General features: G+C 49.8%; 1 protein-coding gene across 1 annotated transcript; it reads right to left on the bottom strand.

Annotated features, from left to right (window-relative positions):
• Window positions 1–2,152: 2,152 nt before the first annotated feature.
• Window positions 2,153–22,106, bottom strand: LOC146751522 (adhesion G protein-coupled receptor L1-like). Its single transcript, XM_085534442.1, has 4 exons — window positions 22,039–22,106; window positions 20,619–20,789; window positions 14,545–14,758; window positions 2,153–7,019 (listed from the first exon to the last, which is right to left on the bottom strand). The coding sequence occupies exons 2-4, from the start codon at window positions 20,686–20,688 to the stop codon at window positions 6,788–6,790; spliced, it is 516 nt and encodes a 171-aa protein (XP_085390568.1). The 5' UTR covers window positions 20,689–20,789; window positions 22,039–22,106; the 3' UTR covers window positions 2,153–6,787.
• Window positions 22,107–23,151: the final 1,045 nt, after the last annotated feature.

The raw sequence follows: 23,151 nt of genomic DNA, 5'->3' as shown, positions 1-23,151 counted from the left end.
ATGGATATTATGGGATATTATGGGATATTATGGGATGTTATGGGATATTATGGGATGTTATGGGATATTATGGGATGTTATGGGATATTATGGGATGTTATGGGATATTATGGGATATTATGGGATATTATGGGATGTTATGGGATATTATGGGATATTATGGGATGTTATGGGATGTTATGGGATGTTATGGGATATTATGGGATATTATGGGATATATGGGATGTTATGGGATATTATGGGATGTTATGGGATATTATGGGATGTTATGGGATATTATGGGATGTTATGGGATGTTATGGGATATTATGGGATGTTATGGGATGTTATGGGATGTTATGGGATATTATGGGATATTATGGGATGTTATGGGATGTTATGGGATATTATGGGATGTTATGGGATGTTATGGGATGTTATGGGATGTTATGGGATATTATGGGATGTTATGGGATATTATGGGATGTTATGGGATATTATGGGATATTATGGGATGTTATGGGATGTTATGGGATGTTATGGGATGTTATGGGATATTATGGGATGTTATGGGATATTATGGGATATTATGGGATATTATGGGATATTATGGGATGTTATGGGATATTATGGGATGTTATGGGATGTTATGGGATATTATGGGATGTTATGGGATGTTATGGGATGTTATGGGATATTATGGGATGTTATGGGATATTATGGGATATTATGGGATATTATGGGATGGATGGGATGTTATGGGATGTTATGGGATATTATGGGATGTTATGGGACGTTATGGGATATTATGGGATATTATGGGATGTTATGGGATATTATGGGATATTATGGGATGTTATGGGATGTTATGGGATATTATGGGATATTATGGGATGTTATGGGATGTTATGGGATATTATGGGATGTTATGGGATATTATGGGATATTATGGGATGTTATGGGATATTATGGGATATTATGGGATATTATGGGATGTTATGGGATATTATGGGATATTATGGGATGTTATGGGATATTATGGGATGTTATGGGATATTATGGGATGTTATGGGATATTATGGGATATTATGGGATATTATGGGATATTATGGGATATTATGGGATGTTATGGGATATTATGGGATGTTATGGGATATTATGGGATATTATGGGATGTTATGGGATATTATGGGATGTTATGGGATATTATGGGATATTATGGGATGTTATGGGATGTTATGGGATATTATGGGATGTTATGGGATATTATGGGATATTATGGGATGTTATGGGATATTATGGGATATTATGGGATATTATGGGATGTTATGGGATATTATGGGATATTATGGGATGTTATGGGATATTATGGGATGTTATGGGATGTTATGGGATGTTATGGGATGTTATGGGATGTTATGGGATATTATGGGATATTATGGGATGTTATGGGATATTATGGGATATTATGGGATATTATGGGATATTATGGGATGTTATGGGATGTTATGGGATATTATGGGATATTATGGGATGTTATGGGATATTATGGGATGTTATGGGATGTTATGGGATGTTATGGGATATTATGGGATGTTATGGGATGTTATGGGATATTATGGGATATTATGGGATATTATGGGATGTTATGGGATATTATGTGATGTTATGGGATGTTATGGGATATTATGGGATATTATGGGATGTTATGGGATGTTATGGGATATTATGGGATGTTAAGGGATGTTATGGGATGTTATGGGATGTTATGGGATGTTATGGGATGGGATGGATGGGATGGGATGTTATGGGATATTATGGGATGGATGGGATGGGATGGGTTATTATGGGATGGATGGGACAGTATATTATGGGATAGATATGGGATGGGATGGGACGGGATATTATGGGATGTTATGGGATGGATGGGATGGGATGGGACGGGATATTATGTGATGCATGGGATGGGATGGGATGGATGGACAGACACACGGGGGGGGGGGGGATGGACAGACAGACAGACATGGAGGGCACTGATAGAGGCGACATAATGGGGGGGGGGGGACGACAGACAGACAGACACAACCCCCCCCTTCCCCCCACCCCCTTCCCCCCCCCTTCTCCCCCCCCCCTCATTTCCAACCCCCCCCCTCCCCATTTTAAACCCCCCCCCCCCCATTAATCCCGTGGTCCCGGCCCTGCAAGGAAGCGATGAGCTGCATCACGGCGTCACCTGCAAAGGAACGGCCCCGACCCACAGCGCTGCCCCATAGATCGACCCACAACCAACAACCCCCCCAACAACACCCCACAACAACCCACCCCCAACCCCCCACCCCATGGCCCGGCCCCACGGCGCCGGCATCGCAGGGACGCAGCCGGCACGGAGCGGGGTGTGAGTAACATGGGCTTAACGTGTGCTTAGCGTGTGCTTGGTGTGTGCTTGGTGTGTTCTTAACATGTGCTTGTTGTGTGGTTAGCATGTGCTTGGTGTGTGCTTAGCATGTGTATGGTGTGTGCTTGGTGTGTGCTTAACATGTGCTTGGTGTGTTCTTAACATGTGCTTGGCGTGTGCTTAGCATGTGTATGGCGTGTGCTTAACATGTGCGTAACATGTGCTTGGTGTGTGCTTAAAATGTGTATGGTGTGTGCTTGGTGTGTTCTTAACATGTGCTTGGTGTGTGCTTAACATGTGCTTGGCGTGTGCTTCGTGTGTTCTTAACATGTGCTTGGCGTGTGCTTAGCATGTGTATGCTGTGTGCTTGGTGTGTACTTAACATGTGCTTGGTGTGTTCTTAACATGTGCTTGGTGTGTGCTTAACATGTGCTTAGCATGTGCTTGGTCTGTGCTTGGTGTGTACTTAGCATGTGCTTAAGATGTGCTTGGTGTGTGCTTAACATGTGCTTGGTGTGTTCTTAACATGTGCGTAACATGTGCTTGGTGTGTGCTTAAAATGTGTATGGTGTGTGCTTGGTGTGTTCTTAACATGTGCTTGGTGTGTGCTTAACATGTGCTTGGCGTGTGCTTCGTGTGTTCTTAACATGTGCTTGGCGTGTGCTTAGCATGTGTATGCTGTGTGCTTGGTGTGTACTTAACATGTGCTTGGTGTGTTCTTAACATGTGCTTGGTGTGTGCTTAACATGTGCTTAGCATGTGCTTGGTCTGTGCTTGGTGTGTACTTAGCATGTGCTTAAGATGTGCTTGGTGTGTGCTTAACATGTGCTTGGTGTGTTCTTAACATGTGCGTAACATGTGCTTGGTGTGTGCTTAAAATGTGTATGGTGTGTGCTTGGTGTGTGCTTAACATGTGCTTGGCGTGTGCTTAGCATGTGTATGGTGTGTGCTTGGTGTGTTCTTAACATGTGCTTGGTGTGTGCTTAAAATGTGTATGGTGTGTGCTTAACATGTGCGTAACATGTGCTTGGTGTGTGCTTGGTGTGTTCTTAACATGTGCTTGGTGTGTTCGTAACATGTGCTTGGCGTGTGCTTAGCATGTGTATGGTGTGTGCTTGGTGTGTTCTTAACATGTGCTTGGCGTGTGCTTAGCATGTGTATGGTGTGTGCTTGGTGTGTACTTAACATGTGCTTGGTGTGTGCTTAACATGTGCGTAACATGTGCTTGGTGTGTGCTTAGCATGTGTATGGTGTGTGCTTGGTGTGTTCTTAACATGTGCTTGGCGTGTGCTTAGCATGTGTATGGTGTGTGCTTGGTGTGTTCTTAACATGTGCTTGGCGTGTGCTTAGCATGTGTATGGTGTGTGCTTGGTGTGTACTTAACATGTGCTTGGTGTGTGCTTAACATGTGCGTAACATGTGCTTGGTGTGTGCTTAGCATGTGTATGGTGTGTGCTTGGTGTGTTCTTAACATGTGCTTGGCGTGTGCTTAGCATGTGTATGGTGTGTGCTTGGTGTGTACTTAACATGTGCTTGGTGTGTGCTTAAAATGTGTATGGTGTGTGCTTAACATGTGCTTGGTGTGTGCTTAGCATGTGTATGGTGTGTGCTTGGTGTGTTCTTAACATGTGCTTGGTGTGTGCTTAACATGTGCGTAACATGTGCTTGGTGTGTGCTTAATATGTGTATGGCATGTGCTTGGTGTGTACTTAACATGTGCTTGGCATGTGCTTAGCATGTGTATGGTGTGTGCTTGGTGTGTTCCTAACATGTGCTTGGTGTGTGCTTAGCATGTGTATGGTGTGTGCTTGGTGTGTTCTTAACATGTGCTTGGTGTGTTCTTAACATGTGCTTGGTGTGTGCTTAACATGTGCGTAACATGTGCTTGGTGTGTGCTTAATATGTTCTTAGCATGTGCTTGGTGAGTTCTTAGCATGTGTATGGTCTGTGCTTGGTGTGTGCTTAACATGTGCTTGGTGTGTGCATTGCATGTGCTTGGTGTGTGCTTAGCATATGTATGGCGTGTGCTTAACATGTCCTTAACATGTGTGTAACATGTACTTGGTGTGTGCTTAGCATGTGTATGGTGTGTGCTTGGTGTGTGCTTAACATGTGGTTTGTGTGTGCCTAACATGTGCTTGGCATGTTCTTAACATGTGCTTGGTGCATGCTTAAAATGTGTGTAACATGTGCTTGGTGTGTGCTTAATATGTGCTTAGTGTGTGCTTAGCATGTGTATTGTGTTTGCTTGGTGTGTGCTTAACATGTGCTTGGTGTGTGCCTAACATGTGCTTAGCATGTGCTTGACCTGTTCTTAGCATGTGTATGGTGTGTGCTTGGTGTATTCTTAGCATGTATGTAACGTGTGCTTGGTGTGTACTTAACACGTCCCTAACGTGTGTAACATGTTCTTGGTGTGTGCTTAATATGTGCTTGGTGTGTACTTAACATGTGCGTGGTGTGTGTTTGGTATATTCCTAACATGTGTTTAACGTGTTCTTGGTGTGTGCTTAACGTGTGCTTGGTGTGTTCTTAGCACATGTTTGGTATGTACTTAGAGTGTTTAACATGTGCTTGGTGTGTAATTAACATACGTGTAACATGTGCTGGGCGTGTACTTAATATGTGCTTGGTGTGTACTTAACACATGTGTAACATGTGCTTGGTGTGTGCTTAACATGTGCGTGGTGTGTGTTGGCATATACCTAACATGTGCTTAGTGTGTTCTTGGCGTGTGCCTGGTGTGTGCTTGGGGTGTGCCTAACATGTACTTAACATGTACTTAACATGTGCTTGGTGTGTGCCTGCTATGTGCTTAACGTGTGCTTGGCGTGTTTTAGCACATATTTGCTGTGTACTTGGAGTGTTTAACATGTGCTTGGTGTATGCTTAGCATGTGCTTAGTATGTGCCTGGTATGTACTTAACATGTGCTTGGCATGCGCCTGAAACACACACACATGTGCTCAGTGGGCCAGGCGTGTGCTCAGCGTGCTTCACATGTGCTTAACATGTCAGTGGGCTCTTGGCATGTGCTAAGCACACCTTGGTGTGTGCTTGGTGTGTGCTTGGCGTGTTCTTAGCATGTAATGCGTGTTCTCGTGCCGGCCCCGCCCCCACCGCCATCCTGGCTCCGCCCCCGCGGCTCCTGCAAAGCAAATGGGGGGTGGGGGGGGGCAAAGGGGGGGAATAGGGGGATATTGGGGGGGGGGGTCCCCCACGCCGGCCCTGGGGAGAGAGGAAGCGGCCCATAATGCACCAGGGAGGTGTCATGGCCGCCGGGGTGCCCTATAAGGGGCGGGACTTCCTGTTTGGCCCCATAAGGGGCGGGACTTCCTGTTTGTTTCGCCCTATAAGGGGCGGGACTTCCTGTTGTGCCCTATAAGGGGCGGGACTTCCTGTTTGTTTGGCTCTATAAGGGGCGGGACTTCCTGTTTGACCCTATAAGGGGCGGGACTTCCTGTTTTTGGCCCTATAAGGGGCGGGACTTCCTGTCTGGCCCTATAAGGGGCGGGACTTCCTGTTTGTTTGGCCCTATAAGGGGCGGGACTTCCTGTTTGGCCCTATAGGGGGCGGGACTTCCTGTTTGTTTGGCCCTATAAGGGGCGGGACTTCCTGTTTGGCCCCATAAGGGACTTCCTGTTGCCCTATAAGAGGCGGGACTTCCTGTTTGGCCCTATAAGGGGCGGGACTTCCTGTTTGTTTCACCCTATAAGGGGCGGGACTTCCTGTTTGGCCCTATAAGGGGCGGGACTTCCTATTTCACCCTATAAGGGGCGGGACTTCCTGTTTGTTTCACCCTATAAGGGGCGGGACTTCCTGTTTCGCCCTATAAGGGGCGGGACTTCCTGTTTGTTTGGCCCTAAAAGGGGCGGGACTTCCTGTTTGGCCCTATAAGGGGCGGGACTTCCTGTTTCACCCTATAAGGGGCGGGACTTCCTGTTTGGCCCTATAAGGGGCAGGATTTCCTGTTTAGCCCTATAAGGGACTTCCTGTTGCCCTATAAGAGGCGGGACTTCCTGTTTGGCCCTATAAGGGGCGGGACTTCCTGTTTGTTTCACCCTATAAGGGGCGGGACTTCCTGTTTCACCCTATAAGGGGCGGGACTTCCTGTTTTTGGCCCTAAAAGGGGCGGGACTTCTTGTTTCACCCTATAAGGGACTTCCTGTTGCCCTATAAGGGGCGGGACTTCCTGTTTGGCCCTATAGGGGGCGGGACTTCTTATTTCACCCTATAAGGGGCGGGACTTCCTGTTTCACCCTATAAGGGACTTCCTGTTTCGCCCTATAAGGGGCGGGACTTCCTGTTTTTGGCCCTATAAGGGGCGGGACTTCCTGTTTGGCCCTATAAGAAACTTCCTGTTGCCCTATAAGGGGCGGGACTTCCTGTCTGGCCCTATAAGGGGCTGTGGGATCTATGGGGTGGATTGAAGGGTCCCATGGGGTTTTAGGGCTGGGGTTATGGGGTGACGTGGGGCTGTGTGGGGCTGTGGGGCCGGGGCCGCCGTGGGGCTGGGCGCCGTGGGGCGGGACTCACTGTAGGGCACGCAGTCGTACTGCACCTCCAGGTACTTGTAGGTGCCGGGACAGGGGTCGGGGAAGGCGTCGGAACCGGCCACCACCACACACTGAGTGCGGTTATTGCATCTGTGGGGCAGAGACCGGAACCCCATAGAAACACATAGAAACACATAGAAACCCATAGAACCCCATAGAACCACATAGAACCCCACAGAACCCCATAGAACCCCCCTATAACACTCATACCCCATAGAACCCCATAGAACCCTATAGAACCCTATAGAACCCCATAGAAACACATAGAACCACATAGAACCCCATAGAACCCAATAGAACCACATAGAACCCCATAGAACCACATAGAACCTCATAGAACCACTTATAACCCCATAGAACCACATAGAACCCCATATAACCCCATATAACCCCATAGAACCCCATATAACATCATATAACCTCATATAACCCCATAGAACCCCATATAACTCCTTATAACCCCATAGAACCCCATAGAACCCCATATAACTCCATATAACCCCATATAACCCCATAGAACCCCATATAACTCCATATAACTCCACATAACTCCATATAACCCCATATAACCTCATATAACCCCATATAACCCCATAGAACACCATAGAACACCATAGAACTCCATAGAGCCCCACAGAACCCCATAGAACCCCATAGAACCCCATAGAACCTCATATAACCCCATAGAAACCCATAGAACCTCATAGAACCACATAGAACCTCATATAACCCTATAGAAACCCATAGAACCTCATATAACCCTATATAACCACATAGAACCCCATAGAACCACATAGAACCCCATAGAACCCCATAGAACCTCATATAACCACTTATAACCCCATAGAACACCATATAACTCCAAAGAACCCCATAGAGCCCCATAGAACCACATAGAACACCATAGAACCACATAGAACCCCATAGAACCCCCCTATAACACTCATACTCCATAGAACCCCATAGAACCCTATAGAACCCTATAGAACCCCATAGAAACACATAGAACCACCATAGAACCACATAGAACCCCATAAAACCCCATAGAACCCCACAGAACACCATAGAACCCCATAGAACCACATAGAACCCCATAGAACACCATAGAACCCCCCTATAACACTCATACCCCATAGAACCCCATAGAACCCTATAGAACCCCATAGAAACACATAGAACCACATAGAACCTCATATAACCCTACATAACCACATAGAACCCCATAGAACCACATAGAACCTCATATAACCCCCCTATAACACTCATACCCCATAGAACCCCATATAACCCCATAGAATCACATAGAACCATATAGAACACCATAGAACCCCATAGAACCATATATAACCCCATAGAACCCCATAGAACCCCATAGAACCACATTGAACCCCATAGAACCCTATAGAACCCCATAGAACCACATAGAACCTCATATAACCCTATAGAAACCCATAGAACCTCATATAACCCTATATAACCACATAGAACCCCATAGAACCACATAGAACCCCATAGAACCTCATATAACCCCATATAACCCCATAGAACACCATATAACTCCAAAGAACCCCATAGAACCTCATAGAACCACATAGAACCTCATATAACCCTATAGAAACCCATAGAACCTCATATAACCCTATATAACCACATAGAACCCCATAGAACCACATAGAACCACATAGAAACCCATAGAACCTCATAGAACCACATAGAACCTCATATAACCCCCCTATAACACTCATACCCCATAGAACCCCATATAACCCCATATAACCCCATAGAATCACATAGAACCATATAGAACACCATAGAACCCCATAGAACCACATATAACCCCATAGAACCCCATAGAACCCCATAGAACCCAATAGAACCCTATAGAACCCCATAGAACCCTATAGAACCCCATAGAACCACATAGAACACCATAGAACCCCATAGAAACCCATAGAACCTCATATAACCCTATAGAAACCCCATAGAACCTCATATAACCCTATATAACCACATAGAACCCCATAGAACCACATAGAACCACATAGAACCTCATATAACCCCCCTATAACACTCATACCCCATAGAACCCCATATAACCCCATAGAATCACATAGAACCATATAGAACACCATAGAACCCCATAGAACCACATATAACCCAATAGAACCCTATAGAACCCCATAGAACCCCACAGAACCACATAGAACACCGTAGAACCACATAGAACCCCATAGAACCTCATATAACCCCATAGAAACCCCATAGAACCTCATATAACCCCATATAACCCTATATCCCCCTATAGCCCCATACCTCTGTGCCATGATCCTATATGCGTCGGGCAGGTAGCACTGCACGTTCTCCATCTGGAAGGGGTCCCATAGAACCCCATATCCCCCCATATAACCCCATATAACCCCATATAACCCCATATAACCCCATATAACCCCATATAGCCCTATATCCCCCTATAGCCCCATACCTCTGTGCCATGATCCTATATGCGTCGGGCAGGTAGCACTGCACGTTCTCCATCTGGAAGGGGTCCCATAGAACCCCATATAACCCCATAACACCCCATATAACCCCATAGAACCCCATATCCCCCTATAGCCCCATACCTCTGTGCCATGATCCTATAGGCGTCGGGCAGGTAGCACTGCACGTTCTCCATCTGGAAGGGGTCCCATAGAACCCCATATAACCCCATATACCCCATATAACCCCATATAACCCCATAGAACCCCATATAACCCCATATCCCCCTATAGCCCCATACCTCTGTGCCATGATCCTATAGGCATCAGGCAGGTAGCACTGCACGTTCTCCATCTGGAAGGGGTCCCATATCCCCATACCATACCCCATATAACCCCATATACCCCCATATAACCCCCCTATAACACTCATACCCCATATAACCCCATCTAACCCCATATAACCCTATATCCCCCTATAGCCCTATACCTCTGTGCCATGATCCTATATGCGTCGGGCAGGTAGCACTGCACGTTCTCCATCTGGAAGGGGTTGGTCCCCATCCCCCCTATATCCCCATACCCCCATACCCCTATACCATATCCCGTATAACCCCATATACCCCCATATAACCCCATATAACCCCATATCCCCCTATAGCCCCATACCTCTGTGCCATGATCCTATAGGCGTCAGGCAGGTAGCACTGCACGTTCTCCATCTGGAAGGGGTCCCATACCCCCATAGCCCCATACTATAACCCTATAGAACCCCATAGAACCCCATATAACCCCATATACCCCATATAACCCCATATAACCCCATAGAACCCCATATAACCCCCCTATAACACTCATACCCCATATAACCCCATATAACCCCATATAACCCCATATCCCCCTATAGCCCCATACATCTGTGCCATGATCCTATAGGCGTCAGGCAGGTAGCACTGCACGTTCTCCATCTGGAAGGGGTCCCATAGAACCCCATATAACCCCATATAACCCCATATAACCCCATAGAACCCCATATAACCCCATATCCCCCTATAGCCCCATACCTCTGTGCCATGATCCTATAGGCATCAGGCAGGTAGCACTGCACGTTCTCCATCTGGAAGGGGTCCCATAGAACCCCATATAACCCCATATCCCCCCATATACCCCCATATAACCCCATATAACCCTATATCCCCCTATAGCCCCATACCTCTGTGCCATGATCCTATAGGCGTCGGGCAGGTAGCACTGCACGTTCTCCATCTGGAAGGGGTCCCATATCCCCATACCATACCCCATATAACCCCATATACCCCATATAACCCCATATAACCCCATATAACCCCATATAACCCCATATAACCCCATATAACCCCATATCCCCCTATAGCCCCATACCTCTGTGCCATGATCCTATATGCGTCGGGCAGGTAGCACTGCACGTTCTCCATCTGGAAGGGGTCCCATATCCCCATACCATACCCCATATAACCCCATATACCCCATATAACCCCATATAACCCCATATAACCCCATATAACCCCATATCCCCCTATAGCCCCATACCTCTGTGCCATGATCCTATAGGCGTCAGGCAGGTAGCACTGCACGTTCTCCATCTGGAAGGGGTCCCATAGAACCCCATAGAACCCTATATAGCCCCATATAACCCCATATAACCCCATATAACCCCATATAACCCCATATAAACCTATATCTCCCTATAGCCCCATACCTCTGTGCCATGATCCTATATGCGTCGGGCAGGTAGCACTGCACGTTCTCCATCTGGAAGGGGTCCCATAGAACCCCATATACCCCCATATAACCCCCCTATAACACTCATACCCTATATAACCCCATATAACCCCATATCCCCCTATAGCCCCATACCTCTGTGCCATGATCCTATATGCATCAGGCAGGTAGCACTGCACGTTCTCCATCTGGAAGGGGTCCCATAGAACCCCATAGAACCCCATAGAACCCTATATAACCCCATATACCCCATATAACCCCATAGAACCCCATATAACCCCATATACCCCCATATAACCCCCCTATAACACTCATACCCCATATAACCCCATATAACCCTATAGCCCCATACCTCTGTGCCATGATCCTATATGCGTCGGGCAGGTAGCACTGCACGTTCTCCATCTGGAAGGGGTCCCATAGAACCCCATATAACCCCATATACCCCATATAACCCCATATATCCCCATATAACCCCATATAACCCCATATAACCCCATATAACCCCATATCCCCCTATAGCCCCATACCTCTGTGCCATGATCCTATAGGCGTCGGGCAGGTAGCACTGCACGTTCTCCATCTGGAAGGGGTCCCATAGAACCCCATATAACCCCATATACCCCCATATAACCCCATATAACCCCATATAACCCCATATAACCCTATATCCCCCTATAGCCCCATACCTCTGTGCCATGATCCTATATGCATCAGGCAGGTAGCACTGCACGTTCTCCATCTGGAAGGGGTCCCATCTAACCCCATAGAACCCCATATATCCCTATATAACCCCATATAACCCCATAGAACCCCATAGAACCCCATAGAACCCCATATAACCCCATATAACCCCATATAACCCCATATACCCCATATAACCCTATATCCCCCTATAGCCCCATACCTCTGTGCCATGATCCTATATGCGTCGGGCAGGTAGCACTGCACGTTCTCCATCTGGAAGGGGTCCCATAGAACCCCATAGAACCCTATATAGCCCCATAGAACCCCATAGAACCCCATAGAACCCCATATAACCCTATAGCCCCCTATAGCCCTATACCTCTGTGCCATGATCCTATAGGCATCAGGCAGGTAGCACTGCACGTTCTCCATCTGGAAGGGGTCCCATACCCCCATACCATACCCCATATAACCCCATATACCCCCATATAACCCCCCTATAACACTAATACCCTATATAACCCCATATAACCCCATATCCCCCTATAGCCCCATACCTCTGTGCCATGATCCTATATGCGTCGGGCAGGTAGCACTGCACGTTCTCCATCTGGAAGGGGTCCCATAGAACCCCATATAACCCCATATAACCCCATATAACCCCATAGAACCCCATATAACCCCATAACACCCCATATAACCCCATATCCCCCTATAGCCCCATACCTCTGTGCCATGATCCTATATGCGTCGGGCAGGTAGCACTGCACGTTCTCCATCTGGAAGGGGTCCCATACCCCCATACCCCCATACTCACACCCCATATAACCCCATATACCCCATATAACCCCATATCCCCCTATAGCCCCATACCTCTGTGCCATGATCCTATATGCGTCGGGCAGGTAGCATTGCACGTTCTCCATCTGGAAGGGGTCCCATACCCCCATACCATACCCCATAGAACCTCATATAACCCCATAACATCCCATATAACCCCATATAACCCTATATCCCCCTATAGCCCCATACCTCTGTGCCATGATCCTATAGGCATCAGGCAGGTAGCACTGCACGTTCTCCATCTGGAAGGGGTCCCATAGAACCCCATAGAACCCCATATAACCCCATATAACCCTATATCCCCCTATAGCCCCATACCTCTGTGCCATGATCCTATATGCGTCGGGCAGGTAGCACTGCACGTTCTCCATCTGGAAGGGGTCCCATACCCCCATATAACCCCATATAACCCCATATAACCCCATATAACCCTATATCTCCCTATAGCCCCATACCTCTGTGCCATGATCCTATAGGCATCAGGCAGGTAGCACTGCACGTTCTCCATCTGGAAGGGGTCCCATATAACCCCATATACCCCCATAGAACCCCCCTATAACACTCATACCCCATCTAACCCCATCTAACCCTATATAACCCCATATAACCCCATATCCCCCTATAGCCCCATACCTTTGTGCCATGATCCTATATGCGTCGGGCAGGTAGCACTGCACGTTCTCCATCTGGAAGGGGTCCCATATCCCCATACCATACCCTATATAACCCCATATACCCCCATATAACCCCATCTAACCCCATATAACCCTATATCCCCCTATAGCCCCATACCTCTGTGCCATGATCCTATAGGCGTCGGGCAGGTAGCACTGCACGTTCTCCATCTGGAAGGGGTCCCATAGAACCCCATATACCCCCATATAACCCCCCTATAACACTCATACCCTATATAACCCCATATAACCCTATATCCCCCTATAGCCCCATACCTCTGTGCCATGATCCTATAGGCATCAGGCAGGTAGCACTGCACGTTCTCCATCTGGAAGGGGTCCCATACCCCCGTACCCCCATCCTATAACCCCATATAACCCCATAGAACCCCATATAACCCCATATAACCCCATATAACCCCATATCCCCCTATAGCCCCATACCTCTGTGCCATGATCCTATAAGCATCAGGCAGGTAGCACTGCACGTTCTCCATCTGGAAGGGGTCCCATAGAACCCCATATAACCCCATATAACCCCATATAACCCCATCTAACCCCATATACCCCCATATACCCCCATATACCCCCATCTAACCCCATATAACCCTATATCCCCCTATAGCCCCATACCTCTGTGCCATGATCCTATAGGCGTCGGGCAGGTAGCACTGCACGTTCTCCATCTGGAAGGGGTCCCATAGAACCCCATATAACCCCATATACCCCCATATAACCCCATATAACCCCATATAACCCTATATCCCCCTATAGCCCCATACCTCTGTGCCATGATCCTATAGGCGTCGGGCAGGTAGCACTGCACGTTCTCCATCTGGAAGGGGTCCCATAGAACCCCATATAACCCCATATAACCCTATATAACACTCATACCCCATATAACCCCATATAACCCTATATAACACTCATACCCCATATAACCCCATATAACCCTATATAACACTCATACCCCATATAACCCCATATAACCCTATAGCCCCATACCTCTGTGCCATGATCCTATAGGCATCAGGCAGGTAGCACTGCACGTTCTCCATCTGGAAGGGGTCCCATATCCCCATACCATAACCCCAATACCCCATATAACCCCATATAACCCCATATAACCCCATATAACCCCATATAACCCTATATCCCCCTATAGCCCCATACCTCTGTGCCATGATCCTATAGGCATCAGGCAGGTAGCACTGCACGTTCTCCATCTGGAAGGGGTCGGCGTCGCAGATCTTATCGTCCGTCCTCCCGTAGTTCGCGTTCTCCACCATGACCACGTCGCTGCCGGGGCAGCGCAGCTCTATGGGGTAACCCTCACACGCCAGCTCACGGCGCACCAAGCCAAACGGTAACCCGGCACGGCTCAGACCTGCGGGATATGGGGTTAGATGGGAGGATATGGGGTGATATGGGAGGATATGGGGTGATATGGGATTATATGGGGTTATATGGGGTGATATGGGGTGATATGGGGTTATATGGGGGCTTTAGGGGTCAATATGGGACGGTATGGGGTCTATAGGGGTCAGACCTGCGGGATACAGGGTGATATGGGGTTATATGGGGTGATATGGGGTGATATGGGGTTATATGGGGTGATATGGGGTTATATGGGGTTATATGGGGTGATATGGGAGGTTATGGGGTTATATGGGGTTATATGGGAGGATATGGGGTGATATGGGGTTATATGGGAGGATATGGGGTCTATAGGGCTCAGACCTGCGGGATACAGGGTGATATGGGGTTATATGGGGTGATATGGGGTGATATGGGGTTATATGGGGTGATATGGGGTTATATGGGGTTATATGGGGTGATATGGGAGGTTATGGGGTTATATGGGGTTATATGGGAGGATATGGGGTGATATGGGGTTATATGGGAGGATATGGGGTCTATAGGGCTCAGACCTGCGAGATATGGGGTTATATGGGGTTATATGGGAGGATATGGGGTGATATGGGGTTATATGGGGTTATGGGGTTATATGGGGTGATATGGGGTGATATGGGGTTAGATGGGGTTAGATGGGGTTAGATGGGGCTATATGGGGTTCTATGGGATTATATCGGGTCTTTAGGGGTCAATATGGGATGGTATGGGGTCTATAGGGCTCAGACCTGCGGGATATGGGGTTATATGGGATTATATGGGGTGATATGGGGTGATATGGGGTTATATGGGATGATATGGGATGATATGGGGTCTATAGGGCTCAAACCTGCGGGATATGGGGTTAAACGGGGTGATATGGGGTGATATGGAAGAATATGGGATTATATGGGGTTATATGGGGTTATATGGGGTTATATGGGATTATATGGGGTCTTTAGGGGTCAGACCTGTGGGATATGGGGTTATATGGGGTGATATGGGGTTATATCGGGTCTTTAGGGGTCAATATGGGATGATATGGGGTCTTTAGGGGTTAAAGGGGGATGATATGGGGTCTTTAGGTGTCAATATGGGATGGTATGGGGTCTTTAGGGGTCAGACCTGTGGGATATGGGGTTATATGGGATGATATGGGGTCTATAGGGCTCAGACCTGCGGGATATGGGGTTAATATGGGGTTATATGGGGTTAATATGGGGTTATATGGGGTCAATATGGGAGGATATGGGGTGATATGGGGTGATATGGGACGGTATGGGGTGATATGGGGTGATATGGGGTGATATGGGGTTATATGGGATTATATGGGGTTATATGGGGTGATATGGGGTGATATGGGAGGATATGGGGTGATATGGGGTGATATGGGGTTATATGGGGTTATATGTGGTTATATGGGATTATATGGGGTCTATAGGGCTCAGACCTGCGGGATATGGGGTTATATGGGATTATATAGGGTTATATGGGGTCTATAGGGGTCAATATGGGATGATATGGGGTCCATAGGGGTCAATATGGGATGATATGGGGTCCATAGGGGTCAATATGGGATGATATGGGGTCCATAGGGCTCAGACCTGCGGGATATGGGGTTAATATGGGGTGATATGGGGTCTATAGGAGTCAATATGGGATGATATGGGGTCTTTAGGGGTCAGACCTGCGGGATATGGGGTTAAATGGGGTGAGATGGGGTGATATGGGGTTATATGGGGTTATATGGGGTCTATAGGGGTCAATATGGGATTATATGGGGTCTATAGGGGTCAATATGGGATTATATGGGGTCTATAGGGCTCAGACCTGTGGGATATGGGGTTAAATGGGGTGATATGAGGTTATATGGGGTCTTTAGGGGTCAATATGGGATTATATGGGGTCTATAGGGCTCAGACTTGCCGGATATGGGGTTAATATGGGATTATATGGGGACTATAGGGGTCAATGAGGGATGATATGGGGTCTTTTGGGGTCAATATGGGAGGATATGGGGACTATAAGGGTCAATATGGGAGGATATGGGGTCTTTAGGGGTCAATAGGGGATGATATGTGGTCTTTAGGGCTCAGACCTGCGGGATATGGGGTTATATGGGATTATATGGGGTCTATAGGGCTCAGACCTGCGGGATATGGGGTTATATGGGATTATATGTGGTCTTTAGGGCTCAGACCTGCGGGATATGGGGTTATATGGGGTGATATGGGGTGATATGGGGTTATATGGGGTCAATATGGGATTATATCGGGTCTTTAGGGGTCAATATGGGATGGTATGGGGTCTATAGGGCTCAGACCTGCGGGATACGGGGTTATATGGGATTATATGGGGTCTATAGGGCTCAGACCTGCGGGATATGGGGTTAATATGGGATTATATGGGGTCTATAGGGGTCAATATGGGATGATAGGGGGTCTATAGGGCTCAGACCTGCGCGATATGGGGTTAATATGGGGTTATATGGGATGATATGGGGTTATATGGGGTCTATAGGGGTCAATATGAAATGGTATGGGGTCTATAGGGCTCAGACCTGCAGTATAGGGGGTTAAATGGGAATGATATGGGGTCTTTAGGGTCAATGGGGGATGATACGGGGGTCTGAGTTTCCTATTGGGTCAATATGGGATTGTATGGGGTCCTTAGGGGTCAATATGGGATGATATGGGGTCTATAGAGGTCAATATGGGATTGTATGGGGTCTTTAGGGGTCAATATGGGATGATATGGGGTCTTTATGGGGTCAACATAGGATGATATGGGGTCTTTAGGGTCAATGGGGGATGATATGGGGGTCTGAGTTTCCTATTGGGTCAATATGGGATGATATGGGGTCTATAGGGATCAATATGGGATGATATGGGGTCTATAGGGGTCAATATGGGATGATATGTGGTCTTTGGGGGTCAATATGGGATGATATGGGGTCTATAGGGGTCAACATAGGATGATATGGGGTCTATACGGGTCAATATGGGATTGTATGGGGTCTTTATGGGGTCAACATAGGATGATATGGGGTCTTTAGGGGTCAATATGGGATTGTATGGGGTCCTTAGGGGTCAATATGGGATGATATGGGGTCTATAGGGGTCAATATGGGATTGTATGGGGTCTATAGGGGTCAATGGGGGATGATATGGGGTCTTTAGGGGTCAGACCTGCGGTATATGGGGTTATATGGGGTGATATGGGGTTATATGGGGTCTTTAGGGGTCAATATGGGATGATATGGGTTCCTTAGGGGTCAATGGGGGATGATATGGGGTCTTTAGGGGTCAATATGGGATGATATGGGGTCTTTAGGGTTCTACATGGCCATATATGGGGGCCTGGGTGTCCTATTGGGGTCAATATGGGATGATATGGGGTCTATAGGGGTCAATATGGGATGGTATGGGGTCTATAGGGGTCAATATGGGATGATATGGGGTCTATAGGGGTCAATATGGAATTGTGTGGGGTCTATAGGGGTCAATATGGGATTGTATGGGGTCTTTAGGGGTCCCCACACCTCATAGATCCCCATACCCCATAGATGTCCCATTCACCCACATACCCCACCATGACCCCGACCCCATGTTGCACACACACCCCTTGCACACCCATAGGTGCTTTGCACGCCCCTTGCACACCCATATATGCATTGGACAACCCCTTGCACACCCATATATGCTTTACAAACCCCTTGCACAGCCATATATGCTTTACACACCCCTTGCACACCCATAGGTGCTTTGCACACCCCCTTGCACACCCACATATGCCTTGCACACCCCTTGCACGCGCACCCCATTGCTACGGCCTTGCCACCGCTTCACTGCACACTCCTTGCACGCTGCTTGCACGCCCAATGCATTGCACACACACAGCCTTGCACACCCACAGCCTTGCACACCCATCACCTTCTACAGCCCCCCTTGCACACCCACTGCCTTGCACACCTACAGCCTTGCACACCCACTGCCTGATACAACCCCCATTGCACACCCACAGGCTTGCACGCCCATAGCCTTGCACACCCATCACCTCCTACAACCCCCTTGCACACCCACAGCCTTGCACAGCCAAAGCTTTGCACACCCACAGCCTTGCACAACCACTGCCATGCACTCCCAGTGCCTTGCACACCCATCGCATTCTACAGCCCTCCTTGCACACCCACAGCAATCCACAGCCCCCTGCGGGCCCACTGCCTTGCACACCCACACTGAGCACACCCATCGCCTTCTACAACCCCTTGCACACCCATTGCCTTTGACAGCCCCCCTTGCACACCCACCACCATGCACTCCCATAACCTTGCACACCCATTGCCTTCTACAGCTCCCTTGCACACCCACAGCCTTTCACACTTATTGCCTAATACAACCCCCCTTGCACACCCACTGCCTTGCACTCCCATTGCCTTCAACAGCCCCTCTTGCACTCCCACAGCCTTGCACACTTACTGCCTTCTACAACCCCCCTTGCACACCCATTGCTTTGCACACCCACATTGAGCACACCCATTGCCTTCTACAGCCTCCCTTGCACACCCACTGCTTTGCACACTCATTACCTTCTACAGCCCCTCTTGCACGCCCACAACCTTGCAAACCCAATTGCTTTGACAGCCCCCCTTGCACACCCACATTGAGCACACCCATTGCCTTCTACATACCCCCTTACACACCCACTGCCTTGCACACCCACTGTGAGCACACCCATTACCTTTTACAGCCCCCTTGCACACCCACCACCTTGCAATCCCACAGCCTTGCACACCCAAAGCTTTGCACACCCCCAGCTTTGCACACCCACTGCCTTCTATAGCCTCCTTCACACCCAGTGTTGCACACTCACAGCCTTGCACACCCATGGCCTAGCACACCCACGGCCTTCTACAGCCTCCCTTGCACACCACAGCCTTGCACACCCATTGCCTTTGCTAGCCCCTCTTGCACACCCACCGCTCCCTGCAGACCCAATGCCTTGCACACCCACTTTCTAGCACACTCATTGCCTACCACAGGCCCCCTTGCACACCCACAGCCTTCTATAGCCCCATTCACACCCACAGCCTTGCACACCCAAAGCCTTACACACTCACACTCATTGCCTTGCACAGTGAGCACACTCACTGCCTACAACAGCTCCCCTTACACACCACAGCCTTGCACACCCATTGCCTTCGCTAGCCCCCCTTGCACACCCACCACTCCCTGCAGGCCCACTGTCTTGCACACTCATTGCCTACCACAGGCCCCCTTGCACACCCACTGCCTTGCACACCCACAGCCTTGCACACTCATTACCTTCTACAGCCCTTCTTGCACACCCAAAACCTTGCACACCCAATTGCTTTCACAGCCCCCCTTGCACACCCACCACCATGCACTCCCATAACCTTTCACACCCATTGCCTTCTACAACCCCCCTTGCACAGCCACATCCTTGCACACCCAAAGCCTTGCACACTCACACCCATTGCCTTGCACACTCACTGCCTACTACAACCCCCCTTGCACACCACAGCCTTGCACACCCATCCCCTTCCACCCCTCCTCCATTTCCCACACTCACAGCACCAGGGGGGGGCCCTTTTTACACACACCCCTCCCATCTCCCCCCCATTTGCACACTCATTTACACACCCAGTGCACCTTCCCCCCCCCTTTTGCACACCCACAACCCCCCCCCCTCCTCCCACAGTCACAGCACTGGGGGGGGCCCCTTTTTACACCCCCCCAACAAATCCCCCCCCCCATTTACACACCCATTTACACCCCCATTTACACAGCTATTTACACACCCGTTTACACACTCACCCCCCCCCCATCCAATACCTTGTGTAGCAGAGCAGACCAGCACAGCCGTCAGCAGCAACGTGCGAAGGGGGGGGGAGGGGGGCGCCATATTGGATTTGGGGGGGGGGGGTTGTTTAATATTGGGTGGGGGGCTTTAAGGTTAATAAATGGGGGGGGGGGGGGGCGACGGGACCCTCACCGGGCCGGGACCTGTTGGGGGGGGGGTGTGTTAATTAATAAGGGCTTAATGAGGGTTTAATGAGGGCTTGATAATAAGGGGGGGGTCTCATCCTCGCACCCCCCCCCCCCCCCATTGGATTCTATGGGTCTATTAAAGTGGGGGGGGGTCTTGCTCGCCCCCCCCCCCTTGTTAACAGCGGGGTATTATGGGATGCGGGCAGCTCCCATCCGGCGCGTTGCCATAGAAACGGAGCCGCGGTGCATTGTGGGCAACTCCCCAGCATCTCCTCCCTCCTCCCCCCCCCCCCCACCATAAAACGCCCCCCCCCCATATAAAACCAATGGGGGGGGGGGGGGGGGTTGGAGAGAGGCATCATGGGACCCGATCTGAAACCGAGGGGGGGGGGGGCACATCCCGACCCCCCCCCCCCCCACCCCTCAGTGCTTCATTTACCCCATTTTGGGGGGGGGGCAGAATAAATATCCCCCCCCCCCATAAGAAAAGATGGAGGTTCAGACATCCCCCCCCCCCCCCATCTTTTCGCCCCCCCCTCCACCTCCAATGTCTGCATCCACACCCGAATTTGGGGGGGGGGGGCTTCGTGATGGGGGGGGGGGGGCTGATAAAAGGAGGTAATGGGAGCCCCCCCCCCCATCCCCAAGCATTGCCCCCCCCCCCATTTAATTGCCCCCCCCTTACTACCCCCCTTCATTGCAGTGTATGCCCCCCCCCCCATATTGCAGCCCCCCCCCAACCCCCGCCCTTCCCTTCCCCATCCCACCCCCCCCATCACGAAGCCCCCCCCCCACCTCCCGATCTCCCCCCATTACATTCCGATCCCCCCCCCATTTCGTTTTTAGCCCCCCCCCCCATTTCATATCTGCCCCCCCCCCCAGCTCAGCCCGCATTGCACAACACCCCCCCAATCCCCCCCCCCACTTCAAACCCCCCCGCGTTCAACCCCTTATTCCCACATCCCCCCCCCTCATTTCATTGCCCCCCCCCATATCTTCGCATCCCCCCCCCCATTCCCACCCTTCTCCCCCCCCATCTTTATACCCCCCCCATCTCATCACCCCCCCCCCCACCTCACAGCCCCCCCCTCCATCCCATGCCCCCCCCTCCATTCCTTGCCCCCCCCCCCATTCCATGCCCCCCCCCCTTTATTCCTTGCCCCCCCCCCCCATCCATTCCATGCCCCCCCCCCTTTATTCCTTGCCCCCCCCCCCCATCCATCCCATGCCCCCCCCCCCATTTTACCCCCATTCCCCCCCATACCTGGGCCCGGGGGGGCAGCTCCATGCGGTGCTCGGTGCGGGGCGGTGCGGGCGGCCCCCACCCCCCCCCCTTTACATGGCCCCCCCCCCTTTTTTTCCTCCTCCCCCCCCCCCCCCTTTAAGCCCCCCCCACCTTTAAACCGGAGATCAGTAGCGCCCCCTAGTGGGCAAAGCGGCTGTCAATCAACGGGAGGAGGGGGCGGGGGGGGTGAAAACCCGAAGTGGATTTGAATGGGAATGGAATGGATGCGGATCCGAGGGATAATGAGGTTTAATGGAGGGGGGGGGGTAAAACACGGACTGGATCTGAATGGGAATGGGAATGGATGTGGATCCGAGGGTTAATGGGGTTTAATGGGGGAGTGGGGGTAAAACATGGCCTGGATTTGGACTGAGATGGAATGGAGGGGGGATATTAAGGGATGGGGGGTAAAACACGGACTGGATCTGAATGGGAATGGAATGGATGTGGATCCGAGGGGTAATGGGGTTTAATGGAGGGAGGGGGTAAAACGTGGCCTGGATCTGAATGGGAATGGAATGGATGCGGATCAGAGGGATAATGGGGTTTAATGGGGGGGTAAAACATGGACTGGATTTAGACTGAAATGGAATGGAGGGAGGGGATATTAAAGGAGGGGGGGTAAAACGCGGACTGGATCTGAATGGGAATGGAATGGATGCGGATTCGAGGGGTAATGTGGGTTGAATGGGGGGGGGGTAAAACATGGCCTGGATTTAGACTGAAATGGAATGAAATGGGGGGGTATTAAGGGAGGGGGGTGTAAAACACGGACTGGATTTAAATGGGAATGGAATGGATTCAGATCCCAGGGATAATGGGGTTTAATGGAGGGGAGGGGGGTAAAACATGGCCTGGATTTGGACTGAAATGGAATGGAGGGGGGATATTAAGGGATGGGGGGTAAAACACGGACTGGATCTGGATGGGAATGGAATGGATGCGGATCCCAGGGATAATAAGGGTTTGAATGGGGGGGAGGGAAGGTCTGGGGTGGATCTGAGGTGGGAATGAATTGAGGGGGGGGTCTGAAGGTTGGGGGGGGGATGTGGAATGGATTTAGATTGGATTGGATTAGTGGGGGGGTACATA

This window comes from Coturnix japonica, unplaced genomic scaffold (genome assembly GCF_054131305.1).
Source record: "Coturnix japonica strain WE unplaced genomic scaffold, WE-NBRP24 Scf082, whole genome shotgun sequence".
Classification (NCBI taxonomy): domain Eukaryota; kingdom Metazoa; phylum Chordata; class Aves; order Galliformes; family Phasianidae; genus Coturnix; species Coturnix japonica.
This window is presented reverse-complemented; position numbering and strand designations above follow the sequence as displayed.